The sequence below is a fragment of the Trichechus manatus genome, unplaced genomic scaffold, assembly GCF_000243295.1.
Source record: "Trichechus manatus latirostris isolate Lorelei unplaced genomic scaffold, TriManLat1.0 scaffold00198, whole genome shotgun sequence".
In the NCBI taxonomy this organism is placed as follows: Eukaryota; Metazoa; Chordata; class Mammalia; order Sirenia; family Trichechidae; genus Trichechus; species Trichechus manatus.
Window position 1 is genome coordinate 4,521,070 of NW_004444134.1, and position 15,453 is coordinate 4,536,522.

Here is a 15,453-nt window from a genome sequence, read left to right on the forward strand (position 1 = left end):
GCAAGCAACCTAGGTGCCCATCAACGGACGAATGGATAAACAAACTATGGTATATCCACACAATGGAATATTATGCAACGATAAAGAACAATGCTGAAGCTGTGAAACATTGTATAACATGGTGGAAGCTGGAATTTATTATGCTGAGTGAATTTAGTCAGTCACAGAAGGACAAATACTGTATATAAGACCACTGTTTTAAGAATTCAAGAAAAGGTTTAAACACAGAAGAAAACATTCTTTGATGGTTATGGGGGTGGGGAGGGAGAGTGAGGGTTTTTCACTAACTAGATAGTAGATAAGAATCATCCTAGGTGAAGGGAAGGACAGCACACACTACAGGGGAAGCCAGCGCAACTGGACTAAACCAAAGCTAAGAAGTTTCCTCAATACAATCAAATACTTTGAGAGACAGAGTGGCAGGGATGGGGGGTCTGGGACCATGCTTTCAGGGGACATCTAGGTCATCTGGCATAACAAAACTTATTAAGAAAATATTCTGCATCCTACTTTGGTGAGTGGTGTCTGGGGCCTTAAAAGCTTGCAAGCGGCCATCTAGGAGGCATCAGCTGGTCCCAACCACTTGGAGTAAAGGAGAATGAAGAACACCAAAGACACAAGGAAAGTATTAGCCCAAGAGACAAAATGGGCCTCATAAACCAGAGACTTCATCAGCCTGTGACCAGAAGAACTAGATGGTGCCTAGCTACCACCAATGAATGTCCTGACAGAGAATACAACAGATGGTCCCTGATGGAGCAGTAGAACGATGGGATGCAGAACTCAAATTCTAGTAAGAAGACCAGACTTAATGGTCTGACTGAGACTGGAGGCACCCCCGAGGGCATGGCCCCCGAACTCTGTATCACCCCAGAACTAAAACAATTTCCGAGGCCAACTCTTCAGACAGGGATTGGACTGGACTATGTGGCATAAAGTGACACTCGTGAAGAATGTGCCTCTTAGTCAAGTAGATACAAGAGACCAAAGGGGCAGCTTCAGTCCAGAGGTGAGATGGGAAGACAGAGAGAGTTAGGAGCTGGCTGAATGTTCATGGGGAATCAGGGTCGGAGGGGAGGAGTGTGCTGTTGCAGAATGGGGTGAGTGGTTGGGGTCTCATAACAATGTATGCAAAAAAAAAAAAATTGTATGGGAGACTAACTTGAAATGTAAACTTCATTTAATTACAATAAAAAAAAGTTAACAATATGAATACACCAGTAACAATGGAAGAAACAAAGATAACAGACAATTACTTCTACAAAGGCTTAGGTGATTTTATGAATTTTTTAAAATATTTAAGAAACTTGTATTTCTCACACAATACACACAGTTTTATAGCACAGAAAAACACAGAAAGCTACAAAATTCATTTTATAAAGCTCATATATGATTGATAAGAAAACCTGTCAAAAACAGAACAAAAACGAAAGCTAAAACCACAAGACAGTCGTATCACTATTATGATGAGCTAAGATGTACTAAGCACTTGCTACGTGAAAAGTGTTATATAGGTTTTCTCACAGAACCTCACATTAAACGAAAGAATGTAAGTAAAGACACAGTATAATCACCAAAGCATAAAATTTAAAACAAAATGAGGGGAAAGGACTGGAAGAAAACGCTTCCATATTATCAAGGGTGGGTGATTGTCTCTGGGTTGGGAGTTCTTAGGGATTTTTTTTCTTTTCTTCCTTCTACTTTTATTTTTAAGATTTTTCCCATTTATATAATGAAGGAAAAACAAATAATTTTTAAAATACTTCTGCTGCTCCTATAGCTTCAGCTCATGTTATGATAGCAGTGTGTAGCTAGCTTACTGGCTGCCTCGTTATTATTAGGTGAAAACAGAGGGCATCAGGGACTGTCAGGGTCACACCTCAGAGTTACCAGACCATCTGGGTGCTCTCAAAAAACTCCCCATATAAACAGAATATAAAAAATTACTAACAATGCACAAACATCAGAAGAGAAACTAGATAACTGGAAGCTCCTAAAAATTAAACACTTATGCTCACCAAAAGATTTCAACAAAAGAGTAAAAAGACAACCTACAGACTGGGAAAAAATTTTTGGATACAACAAATCCGATCAGCATCTAATCTCTAAAATCTACAAGATACTGCAAAACCTCAACAACAAAAAGACAAATAACTCAATTCAAAAATGGGCAAAGGAAATGAACAGGCACTTCGCCAAAGAAGACATTCAGGCCGCTAACAGATACATGAGGAAATGCTCATGATCATTAGCCATTAGATAAATGCAAATCAAAACTACAATGAGATACCATCTCACCCCAGCAAGGCTAGCATTAATCCAAAAAACACAAAATAGTAAATGCTGGAGAGGTTGTGGAGAGACTTGAACACTTATATACTGCTGGTAGGAATGTAAAATGGTACAACCACTTTGGAAATCAATTTGGCGCATCCTTAAAAAACTAGAAATAGAAGTACCATATGATCCAGCACCCCACTCCTTGGAATATATCCTAGAGAAATAAGAGCCGTCACATGAATAGATGTATGCACACCCATGTTCACTGTAGCACTGTTCACAATAGCAAAAAGATGGAAACAACCTAGGTGCCCATCAATGGACGAATGGATAAACAAATTATGGTGTATTCATACAATGGAATACTATGCAATAATAAAGAACAACGATGAATCTGCAAAACATCGCATAACATGGATGAATCTGGAAGACATTATGCTGAGTGAAATTAGTCAGTTGCAAAATGACAAATATTGTATGAGACCACTATTATAAGAACTCAAGAAATGGTTTAAACACAGAAGAAAACATTCTTTGATGGTTATGAAGGTGAGGAGGGAGGGAGAGGGGTATTCACTAACTAGATAGTAGATAAGAATTATCTTAGGTGAAGGGAAGGACAACACATAATACAAGGGACGTCAGCACAACTGGACTAAACCAAAAGCTAAGAAGTTTCCTGAACACAATGAAACACTTCGAGGGACAGAGTAGCAGGGGCGGGGGTCTGGGGACCATGCTTTCAGGGGACATCTAGCTCAACTGGCATAACAAAGTTGATTAAGAAAATGTTCTGCATCCCACTTTGTTGACTGGCGTCTGAGGTCTTAAAAGGTAGGGAGCGGCCATCTAAGACACATTAATTGGTCCCAACCCACCTGGAGCAAAGGAGAATGAAGAACACCAGAGACATGAGTTAAACATTAGCCCAAGGGAAAGAAAGGGCCACACAGACCAGAGACTCCATCAGCCCAAGACCAGAAGAACTAGATGATGCCTGGCTACCATCAATGACCACCTTGACAGGGAACACAACAGAGTCCCTGACGGAGCAGGAGAAGTGTGGTGCAGAACTCAAATTCTAGTAAAAAGACCAGACTTAATGCTTTGACTGAGACTGGAGGGACCCCGGAAGACATGGCCCCTGGACTCTCTGTTAGCCCAGAACTGAAACCATTCCTGAAGCCATCTCTTCAGACAAAGATTACAATGGACTACAGGACATAAAATGATACTCGTGAAGAGAGTGCTTCTTAGCTGAAGTAGATACATGAGACTAATGGGCAGCTCCTGTCTGGAGGTGAGATGAGAAGGCAGAAAGGGACAGGAGTTGGTTGAATGGACACGGGAAATCCAGGGTGGAAAGGAGGAATGTGCTGTCACAGTATAGGGAGAGCAGCTAGGGTCACATAGCAATGTGTGTATAAATTTTTGCATGAGAAACTGACTTGAATTGTAAACTTTCACTTAAAGCACAAAAATAATAAAAATAAAAAAACACCCTATAACAGTTTATAGGCTACCTTAGAAAATTTTATAAAAATCTTAAGTAAAAAGAACTCCCCTCAACACATAAACCTCCACTCTTTCACAGAATGAGATGGAAAATGATTAAAATAAATAATCACTACTAAAAAGGGTCCTCAAAGGAAAAGAAAGCGACACTGAAACAAAAAGCAACCACAGTGACTCACACTCCCAAGATGAAGGTGTACAGCTCATCATGGACACTCTCCTAACCACTCTGTAAGCCCCTGGGGGACAGGGAATGACCTTAGTCGTTTCCAGATTAATGTCTGCTAAACCGAGCTAACTAGTGCACGCACGTGTCTGTATATGCAATTGCAGTACATGCCAATATATGTGCATGTGCATACACATACCTGTACATCTAACTGTAGTACGTCAATATATGTGATTGTGCATGCACACGTATGTACCTGTAATTGCAGTACATGTCCTTTTATCCTAGTTTTCATATTTCTGCTTTATTACTTTGCTGAGCTGAAAGGTAAGTTGGTATATAAATTACTTGAAATAGACATTAATTTACCTTTCCTTACTAAGCAGTAATTATAGCTACAAAGTCTTTTGCTCTAAAAAAGAGAGAGATCTGTGTAGCTTAAGTTTGAAATAATTTTAGTATCATTTTCTAAACAAAGATAAAATGCTAGGACAAAATTTTGATAGTGTTCTCCTGGTTTTGAGGAAACTTTTCCAGGAAAATCTCATTAAGGAAGCTCTCTGCCTTCCACTTTTCACCTTCCTCCCTGATCTAAAACAAGCGCTGGCATGTGCACACACTGGCTCCACTCCCCCAGCCCTCTCTCATCAGCACTTCTGGAGAGTGAGGTAGAGGTCTGGATGATCTGACAGAAAACCAGCAAAGCCTGCCTTCCTCCTGGGTGACAGTCACTCATACCTGGGCCATCTGGGCAGCGGTGTTTCTTTTTGCCCCCAGGAAGACCATGGCCAGGGCAGAGGAGATGCTCAGGGGAGAAAAAAACACGTTGTGTGAAGGGTTTTCTTCACATAGTATCTTTAAAAGACGGATGGCAAAGGTGCCATTTGCTTCGGTGAGTGCGTCCATGGTGCAGTTCTGGAATCAGAGAACAAAGAGAAATGCTACTCCATACACACCTCAATGTTTGTTGACCTTGTACAAGACAATTTTGAAATTGTATTTTTTTTTGCATTTTAAATTCATAAATATTTAAGTTTGAGGAAATTCCATTTAGTGTTGTTCTCTACCCAAAAAATAAATCCAAATTTCAAGATAATTAAATAAGTGTGGTCGTGGCAATAGATCAAATGAGCTGGAGTACACACACAGAGACATTCATATACATCTGCTCACACACACTCACACGAACACTCACACACACACAGTCATGCGCGCGTGCGCGCGTGCACACACACACACACACACACACACACACACACACACACACATCCTGAGAGGAAAGCTGCAGGGAGCCGTGAACTCTAAGTCTTTCCCATAAAGGACAAACTCCTCCTATCTCAGGAGGAGGGTGGGGGTAAGGAAGGAGAAAAGGCAGGAAGGGGGACCAGAGTGCTGGACTTCTTGGTTCTCTAGCCTGGACTCAGAAACACTCTGCTTACTCCTGGCATCAATGTAGGAAGAGCCCTTGCTGGATTTTCAGTTATGCACCAGTCCGTGCCCTCCCCATTTATCAGCTGATTCACAAAAGTGCAGCTGTCATAATGGTAGGCAGAGATGCTGAAGGGCCCCAGGGAGAGGCTGACAGCAGGCTGGTCAGTCTGCCCCTGAGGCCAGGAGAGGGAGAGCCATTTGCTCTTCTGTGAGTGGAGCTCCTCTCCTGGATGGGCAGATGCCCAGCCCACAGCTCAGTGAGCAGCCCTCCTCCTGATATCCCGTTGTCCAGAGTTCACCACATAACTGCCCTCTAGAGCCACTGACCTTAGAACACTGGAAGAAAGACTGGCAACTGTGTGGTTTTTTGTTTTGTTTTTCAATTTTCTTGCAAACTCAGAAACACAGATTTGGGAGACAGCTCATTAGTCCCAGCAAATGCCAGGAGAGTAGATCGTGCAGGGTGGGGAGGAAAGCAGTTCATGCACAGCCAGAGTGTGAAGGTGGGAAAAACAGAGAAGTGTCCAGCGAAGAACAGTCAGAGATGAGGTTGAACCAGTGAGACCAGGGAGGGCTATCTGTGAAGCCAAGTGAGCTGGCCAACTGTAAGATGCTGAAGGGCTGCTGACCACACCTGAGAAACTGCCCACAGCCCACCTCCCTCCGTTTCCTTCGGATTGGGACCATTGCTCACCCAGGAGCTCACCTCAGACACCCGGGAAGCCTCCTGACTCCTTCCATCTCTCCCTCATCCCCCCAACATCCTTCACCAGGGTCTGCATTCCACCCCGAAATATCTCTGGTGTCTGTCCGCTTCTCTTGATCTTGCACGTGGTCTAGACCACCATCTCCGTCTCCCCTGAAGCTCTCCACGCTGTCATCAGCCCAGCTAGCAAAAATGCAAGACTGGTGCCATGACCCCACCTGCTTACACTCCCCAGGTTGTTAGGACACCACTCAGAGTCCACACTTGTGTCAAGGGCTCACCTGGCTGTCCAGGCTGTTCTCTACTGGCCCTCCTCCTGCTCCAGCCTGCTCCCTCTCACAGCCTCTAACTCTAGCCTTCCTAAACCCCCATTCAGTTCCCCAACTCATCTCTGAGCCTCTGCAAACACTCTACCCAACTTAGAAACTCCTAACCCTGCCCCTTCACCTGGCTGATTCCACTCTTCCTCCCAGTCCCTCCTTAAAGGAGGCTGTAGCATCCCTACCCCAGAGAGGTCCCCCTCCATTCCTCCCGCCCCGCAGTCCCCAGCCTAACTCATCCCTCTTTAACGGCACAGGGCTCAGGAAAAGGAAGGGCTGGATAAGTGTGCGTTGGATTCACAAAGAATTAGGACGGTTGGGAAGTGCTTGGATTTAGAACTGGAGATTGATTTTAGCAGGACCGTTTCAGAAAAGAGGTGGGTCAGGGTCAGAGGTCATTATGAGGATCACCAAGGAAAGAAGGACAGGTGAGGAGATAGGCAGGCAGGTGGGAATGGGCGCAGGGTAAGGACGGAGACTAGGGAAGGGGCAGGAAGCAGGGTAGAGGCAGATGCCGGAAGAGGGCAGCGTCGGTGGTCTGCAGCGGATCACACAGCACAGACCCTGGTGCCGACCAGCGTAAAAACCTAGCTGGCATTTACCCGCTGCGGTCCCGAGAGAGTTCATATCTCTGTAAACATGGAAAGAATACGCTTTCGCGGGTTCTCTTGGTCCTATGACAGCTTCTGCGTCCTCCCAGCAGCTCAGGGGTCCTCAACTGCGCCCCTCTGCATCACAAGCGGCGTTAGCCCGCGGACCCCAACCTGCCCCACCCCTGTCCAGGGTGATAGGACAGAAAACCCACCTGCGCACTTGAGCACCACGCGGTCTCCCTGGCCGCTGTCCAAGCCGCCACAGACACCGAGAAGCGGCGCTCCGGGCGCTGGCAGCAGAAAGTGCCTCGGGTCCTCTCCGTGCCGGTGCGCACAGACTACATTCGCCGCCAGCCTCGGAGACCTCCAGGCTTCCGGCCAGCCGCGGGAGGGGCGGGGCCAGGAGGCAGGGCGGGGTCAGCCGGTGCCCTCTGCCCGCACCTCGCTCCGCCCCTTCCCCTTGGAACCCGCAGTTCCACTTGGGGGCGAGCGCCTGGAACACGGGTGGGCTGTGCACGGCGACCCCTGAACCGGATTATTCTGGAAGGGAAAGCGGGCTGAAATGCAGTGACCGCTAGCCCAGGCAAAGGCTCCGTTGCGCTGTGGAAGGAGAGACTGCGGGACCTGAGGAGAGGCGAAGCGAGCGCCGAGCCCTGAGCCTTTCCGCCTCCGGGAAGCCGAGGCTGAGAGGTAGCTCCGGTTTCGGGGCAGGGAGGTACCTTGGATCTTCATTCAGCCCCTGTTTTGTACCTATGAAGGATTCCGCTGGAGCGGAAAGATCTGTGCCTGGTCCCATACCTCAGGATCAGGCTTGAACCCAATCAAGCCCCAGGCGCTCCAGCCCCGTTCACTCAAGCTTTCTCGGCTGCCGCTGCTTGACTGCGGTGTCTGTGGGTGCAGCCCTGTCATCCGTGCAAGTCAGAAAGAGACCCCGCCTCAGCAGGAGTCGGACACTGGTCACGTCCTCGGCCGGGGTTAGGTGCAGGGCTCACTTGGCTCAGCAGTCCAGGATGTCTTCAGAGACTCGCACATCTTCCCATCGCCTAGTTTGCCAGCTTCGTCCTCAGGCTGTTCACAGTTGGCAGCATTACATACCGACGCAAAGATGTCCAGAAGAAGAGAGCTGATGAAGGACTTCCCCTTTGAAGGAGGAGGCTCTCCCAAAACTTTGTCTCTCAGCAAATGTCCCTGTCCCCTCCCCCACCAAATTAATCAGAATTAATGCGTTCTCTTTAGGGCCCAGATTAGAATGAGGCAAGCCAGGTGGCTAGGGTGCAAAATTTAATCAGGCACCCACTCTTAGCTGCCAACCCTGCACTTGCAACACTTCTAAAGTGAGTGCCTCCTTAAATTTTGTACAATTCAGTTATTTTTAGTATATTCACACAAGTTGTACCACCATAACCATTATCTAATTCCAGAATATTCTCATCACGCCAAAAAGAAATCTCACACCCATTAGAAGACATTTCCCATTTCCCCGCAATGCTTCCAGTTCTAGGCAACACCAGCTTACTTTCTGTATCGATCTATGGATCTGCCTATTCTGGACCATTTCATATTACTGGAATCATACAATATGCAGTCCTTTGTGACTGGCTTTTTTCACTTAGCATAATGTTTTCAAGGATCATCCATGTTGTAGCATGAATCAGTACTTCATTCTTTTTTATGGTTGAATAACATTCCATTGTACGGATATACCACAATTTGTTTATCCATTCATCAACTGATAGATATTTGGGTTGTTTCCTTTTTTTTTTTTTTTTCTGTTATAAACAATGCTGCTAGGAACATTCATGTATAGGTTTTTGTGTGGACATATTTTTCATTTCTCTTTGGTGTGGAATGGTTGGGTTATATAGTAATTCTATATTTAACTTTTTGAGGAGTTGCAAAATGTTTTCCAAAGCAACTGCACTATTTTGCATTCCCAGCAGCAATATATGAGGGTTTCTATTTCTCTACATGCTTGCCAAAGCTTGCTTTATCTTTCTTTTTTATTTTAGCCAATCCAGTAGGTGTGAAGTTATATCTCATTGTGGTTTTGATTTATATTTCCCTTATAACAAATGATGTTGAGCATCTTTTCATGTGCTTACTGGCCATTTGTAGATCTTTGGATAAATATCTATTCAAATTCTCTGCCCATTTTTTAATTGGGTTATTTGACTTTTTATTGTTGAGTTGTATAACACCAAATTTTTAATGCTATGAGTTCTGATTTTCTTCATCATCTCTGTTGTGAATTCTACATCACTACAGGATTAAAGACATTTATCCACTATGTAAATGAATTATAGTCATGTGCCGCATAATGTCTGTTCAGGCAACATCCAACTGCATATACGTCCGTGGTTCTATAAGGTTGTAATAGAGTTCAGAAATCCTGATCGGAGAACAGAATGTAGTGAATGTAACCAGGCTTAAACACAACAGCTTCCCCCACTCAATGTGTGTACCCATGTCTTTTGTATACAAAGCTATTACCTAATAAGGTACTTATTACCTATATTACCTATAACACATGTCTTTTTTTTTTTTGTAAGGCAAAAAGAAAGGTTTTATTTGGCATATGTTCAAAAAGACAAAAGTAGGAAACAGGCAAGCATGCTGCCAGAGCCATGTCTGTCTGCATCCAAAGAATGTTACAGAGTCATCAGTATATATTAACGTTACAAACAGGCAAAACAATTGAAAGCTTCACCTTTTCACAGATTGCCTAAAAACTGCTAAGTCACCATGATTCTACATTTTGAATTGTCTTTCTTAATAATCATTAGTACAGGTTTCAGTAATGACAGTCAGGAAAGTCTTCATTGGTCCAACAAATCTTACTGTTCACTAAATGCGATAGAAAAAGATTAGAGTGGAAACTATGTGGGTCTTTTGTGCTCTGTTTATGATTTGTTTATGTGAAAGTTTCCCTAAAAGATGTTTTCAAGATTGTCCTAGCTATTGTTTTATACCTCAGGGCCCAGTTGATGTGTCCTTGTGAGTCCTTGTGGGTCCTTGTGAGTCAGCTCCTGCTGGGTCACATTCTAGGATAGAGAATAATGGCTACAGTACTATCTCATAAATCATTCCCTCCTTTTGATCAGGGATTAGAGATAATATGACACCTATGTCTTGATAGTAATAATAAATACCTATGTTACTGGCTTATGTATGTACTGTACTCTGTACTTTCTATCATTGTTTAATGTGAACTTTCCCTACTTACAAATGTCTCGACTCATAGGCAGCAGAATCCAGTCTCATGTATCATGCATCTCTTGAGTGTTGTAGTGTTAGCTTTCGAAAATATTACTGTGAAGTGCATCCTGGCTCCCCAATACAGCAAAACCAGTGCTAGTGATAGGAGCAGCAAGAAGCAAAGAAGTATCGATTTAAAAGTGAAACCGGGGTGGGTTATCCAATAAGCAAGGTAAGCACCGGCTTACTCGTGCTTACTTGCTAATCTGTAGTGTACAGTTTAACGTGGGTTTCACATCTATGTAAGCATGGGCTTACCTGTAAGCACAGGTCATCTGCCCTTGTTAGGGACTATAAATTTGAAAAGAGGCTTTGATTGTGTAAGAAGATGCTGTGAGGTTGGGAGAGAGACAGATGCCAGCCGTACCTAGAAGCAGAATCTTTGATGTGGTGAAAAAATGTGAAATTGTTCATGACAGATTAGCAGGTAAGTGCAAGTAAGCCTGTGCTTACATTGTTATTGAATAACCTGCCACTGAGTGAAACAAAAGGTTATTAAATAACACGAAGGTGGAAAATCAGTGAATGCTATTACTCGTGATTTAGGCATATTCTCATAACATCTAAATCACATAATGTCCTATTTCATAGACTGTATTGTGGACGTTAAGAAACACATGACTATATCTTCCCAAGTAATTTGGTAACCCCCACTGTAGATTTGCTCACTCATCATCCATCTTATCTACTGGATGCACAGGTGTGCTGTATTACAATTGCACCCTCACCATCTCCCTACCTGCTATTGGATATAATAGCTAATAATAGACATAAAGAAGCCCTGGTGGTGTAGTGGTTAAGTTACAGCTGCTAACCAAAATGTCAGTAGTTCGAATCCACCAGGCCCTCCTTGGGCCCTATGGGAAAGTTCTACTCTGTCCTATAGGGTCGCTGTGAGTCAGAATCGGCCCAACAGCAATGGGTTTGTTTTTTTGTTTCTTGTTTTTTTTTAATGGACATAAAGTATGTGCCTTAGTGGGAGATGATTGCCCTCTAAAGAAACCCAGAACTCTGATAAGCTATCTTAGTGGGGTAAAGAGGGAAGAGCTGCTCTCTGGGACACTTAATCTAGAATAGCCTGAGGAGGTACATAAATGATGTCCATTGCCTACAGGGGACCTTCCACTTTTGAGTCATAATTGACTCGACAGCAACGGGTTTGGTTTGGTTTTCTACCTTTTATTACCGCTTTAATTGGAGTCCTGGAAGGAGGAGGGAGACAGAAGAAATATTTGAAGAAATAATGGCTGGAAACTTCCCAAATTTGATGAAAACTATAAACCCACAGATCCAATAATCTGAATGAACACCAAGCACAAAAAACAAGGTGAAATCTACTCCAAGGCACATCATAATGAAATTACTCAAAACCAATGATAAAGAGAAAATTTTAAAAGCAACCAAAGAAAAAAGTCAGGTTAGGTACAGAAGACCAAAGATAAGGAGGATAGCAGATTTCTCTTTGGAAAAAATGCAAGCAAGCATATAGTGAAGAAATATCTTGAAAATATTGAAAGGAAAAGAAAAATGAAAAATAAGCCATCAAGCTAGAATTCTATACCCTGCCAAAAAAATGAAGACTTTTGCAAACACACAAAGCTGAAAGTTTTCATCACCAGCACACTCACACTTGAAGAAATGTTCAAATAATTCCTCCAGGCAGGCAAAAGGAAATGATACCAAATGGAAATAAGCAAAGTGTTTTCAAAGTTACTCTTAACATCTGGTAACATGTTTTTTCTTATGTTTAGAATTGTATAGCCACGGATTATAGGGCAATAAATAAGCACAGTTGTCACTGCATTGCAGGGAAATATCTAAGTAAATGCAGATTGTGATAGCATGAAAAATGCTGGCTGTCCCGTACTCCAAGGCACAGATGAAACTTTCCTCCAATCCAAATAATATGACCAGAGAGAGAAGACTGACCTGACCAAGAATGGAAAAAACAGAACTATTGATACAAAAATTATTTTGATTTTTCTTTTCATCTCCTCCTCCAATAAAAGGTATACAAAATCCATTGCTGTCGAGTCAATTCTGACTCATGGCAACCCCATGTGTTACGGAGTAGAAAACAAGGTTTTCTTGGTTGTAATCTTTACAGAAGGAAATCACTAGATCTTTCTTACCCAACGTTGCTGGGTGGGTTCAAACTGTGAATCTTTAGGTTACTAGTGAGAGCAAACCATTTGTGCTACCCAAGGACCTAAAACGTATATGTTGTGGTTGTTAGGTGCCATTGAGTCTGTTCTGACTCATACCGACCCCATGTACAACAGAATGAAACACTGTCCAGGCCTGTGCCATCCTCACAGTCATTGTTATGCTTGAGCACATTGTTGCAGCCACTGTGTTAATCCATCTCGTTGAGGGTCCACCTCTTTTTCCTGACCCTCTACTTTACCAAGCATGCTGTCCTTCTCCAGGAACTAGTCCCTCCTAATAATATATCCAAAGTATGTGAAATGAAGTCTAGCCACCCTCACATCTAAGGAGCACCCTGGCTGTACTTCTTCCAAGACAAATTTGTTTGTTCTTCTGGCAGTCCATGGTGTATTCAATATTCTTCACAAACACCGTAATTCAAAGGCGTCAATTCTTCTTCAGCCTTCCTTAATCATTGTTCAGCTTTTGCATGCATATGCAGCCATTGAAAACACCATGGCTTGGGTCAAGCACACCTTAGTCCTCAAACTGACATCTTTGTTTTTTAACACTTTAAAGAGGTCTTTTGCAACAGATTTGCCCAATGCACTGCGTCTTTCGATTTCTCAACTGCTGCTTCCCTGGACATTAATTGTGGATCCAGGTAAAATGAAATCTTTGACAACTTCAATCTTTTTTCTTTTTATCATGATGTTGCTTATTGGTCTGGTTGTGAGGACTTCTGTTTTCTTTATGTTGAGGTTCAATCCATAGTGAAGGCTGTAGTGTTTGATCTTCATCAGTAAGTGTGTCAAGTCCTCTTCACTTTCTGCAAGCAAGGTTGTATCATCTCCATATCTGAGGTTGTTAATAAGTCTTCCTCCAATCCTGATACCACGTTCTTCTTCACATAGTCCAGCTTCTCAGATTATTTGCTTAGCATACAGAATGAATAAGTATGGTGAAAGGATATAACCCTCATGCACGCCTTTCCTGAATTTAAACCACGCAGTATTCCCTTGTTCTGTTCAAACAACTGCCTCTTGATCTATGTACAGGTTCCTCATGAGCACAATTAAGTGTTCTAGAATTCCCATTCTTCGCAATGTTATCCATAATTTGTTATGATCCACACAGTCAAATGCCTTTGCATAGTCAGTAAAACACAGGTAAACATCTTTCTGATATTCTCTGCTTTCAGCCAAGATCCATCTGACATCAGCAATGATATCCCTCATTCCACATCCTCTTCTGAATCCAGCTTGAACTTCTGGCAGTGCCGTATCGATGTACTACTGCAACTGCTTTTGAATGATCTTCAGCAAAATTTTACCTGCATGAGTTATGAATGATATTGTTCGATAATTTCTGCATTCTGTTGGATCACCTTTCTTTGGAATGGGCACAAATATGGATCTCTTCCAGTCGTTGGCCAGGAAGCTGATTTCCAAATTTCTTGACGTAGAAGAGTGAACACTTCCAGTGTTGCATCCGTTTGTTGAAACAACTCAGTTGGTATTCTGTCAGTTGGAGCCTTGTTTTTCTCCAATGCCTTCGGTGCACCTTGGACTTCTTCCTTCAGTACCATTGGTTCTTGATCATATGCTACCTGCAGAAATGGTTGAACGTAAACTAATTCTTTTTGGTACGGTGACCCTGTGTATTCCTTCCATCTTCTTTTGATATTTCCTGCATCGTTCAATATTTTGCTCATAAAATCCTTCAATATTGCAACTTGAGACTTGATTTTTTTCTTCAGTTCTTTCAACTGTAGAAATGTTGAGTGTTTTCTTCCCTTTTGGTTTTCTAACTCCAGGTCTTTGCACATGTCATTATAATACTTTAACTTGTCTTCTCAAGCCGCCTTTTGAAATCTTCTGTTTAGCTCTTTTAGTTCATCATTTATTCCTTTCACTTTAGCTACTCTATGTTCAAGAACAACTTTCAGAGTCTCTTCTGACATCCATTTTGGTCTTTTTTTTTTTCCTTTCCTGTCTTTTTAATGACCTTTTGCTTTCTTCATGTATGATGGCCCTTGATGTCATTCCACAACTCATCTGGTCTTCGGTCATTAGTGTTCAATGCTTCAAATCTGTTTTTGAGATAGTCTCTAAATTCAGAGGGAATATACTCAAGGTCGTACTTTGGTTAGACTTGTTCTAATTTTCTTCAACTTCAACTTGATTTTGCCTATGAGCAATTGATGGTCTGTTCTGCAGTTGGCCCCTGGCCTTGTTCTGAGTGATGATATTGAGCTTTTCCATCATCTCTTTCCACAGATGTAGTCGATTTGATTCCTATGTATTCCATCTGGTGAGGTCCACGTGTATAGTCACCGTTTTGTTGTTGAAAAAAAGTACTTCCAATGAAGAAGTCATTGGTCTTGCAAACTTCTATCATGCGATCTCCAGTGTCATTTCTATTACCAAGAGCCATATTTTCCAATTACTGATCGTTCTTTGTTTCCAACTTTCTCATTCCATTTGCCAGTAATTATCAATGCATCTTGATTGCATGTTTGATCAATTTCAAACTTCAGAAGTTGGCAAAAATCTTCAGTTTCCTCATTTTTGGCATCAGTGGTTGGTGCATAAATTTGAATAATAGTCATATTAACTGGTCTTCCTTGTAGGCATATGGATATTATTCTATCACTGATGGCATTGTACTTCAGCAAAGATCTTGAAATATTCTTTTTGTTGATGAATGTGATGTAATTCTTCAATCTGTCATTCCCAGCATAGTAGACCATATGATTGTCTGATTCAACATGGCCAATACCAGTCCATTTCAGCTCACTAATGCCTAGGATATTGATCTTTATGTGGTCCATTTTTTTTTTAAACAGTAGTACACATATTGTTTTATGACATTGGTTAACAACCCCACAACATGTCAACCCTCTCCCTTCTCAACCTTTTTTTTTTTTTGGTGAAAATATACATAGGCAAAGATACATCATTTCAAAAATTTCTACATGCACAGTTCAGTGACATCGACTACGCTCTTCCAATTGTGCTGCTATTCTCACTTTAG

The 15,453-nt window shown here is 42.5% G+C and overlaps 1 protein-coding gene across 2 annotated transcripts in view; it reads right to left on the reverse strand.

Annotated features, from left to right (window-relative positions):
- LOC101351447 (serpin B9) overlaps positions 1-15,453 on the reverse strand; it is a 30,611-nt gene that overhangs the window by 10,418 nt on the left and 4,740 nt on the right. The window contains exons 1-2 of one of the 2 annotated variants that reach the window (XM_004387912.3): positions 7,227-7,351; positions 4,703-4,879 (exon numbers count right to left, since the gene is read on the reverse strand). In XM_004387912.3, the coding sequence (XP_004387969.1) occupies positions 4,703-4,870 (168 nt within the window). In that variant the 5' untranslated portion in view covers positions 4,871-4,879; positions 7,227-7,351. Of the gene's footprint in view, positions 1-4,702; positions 4,880-7,226; positions 7,352-15,453 lie in introns of those variants that run through there. The other variant, XM_023742037.1, reaches the window with a different exon arrangement.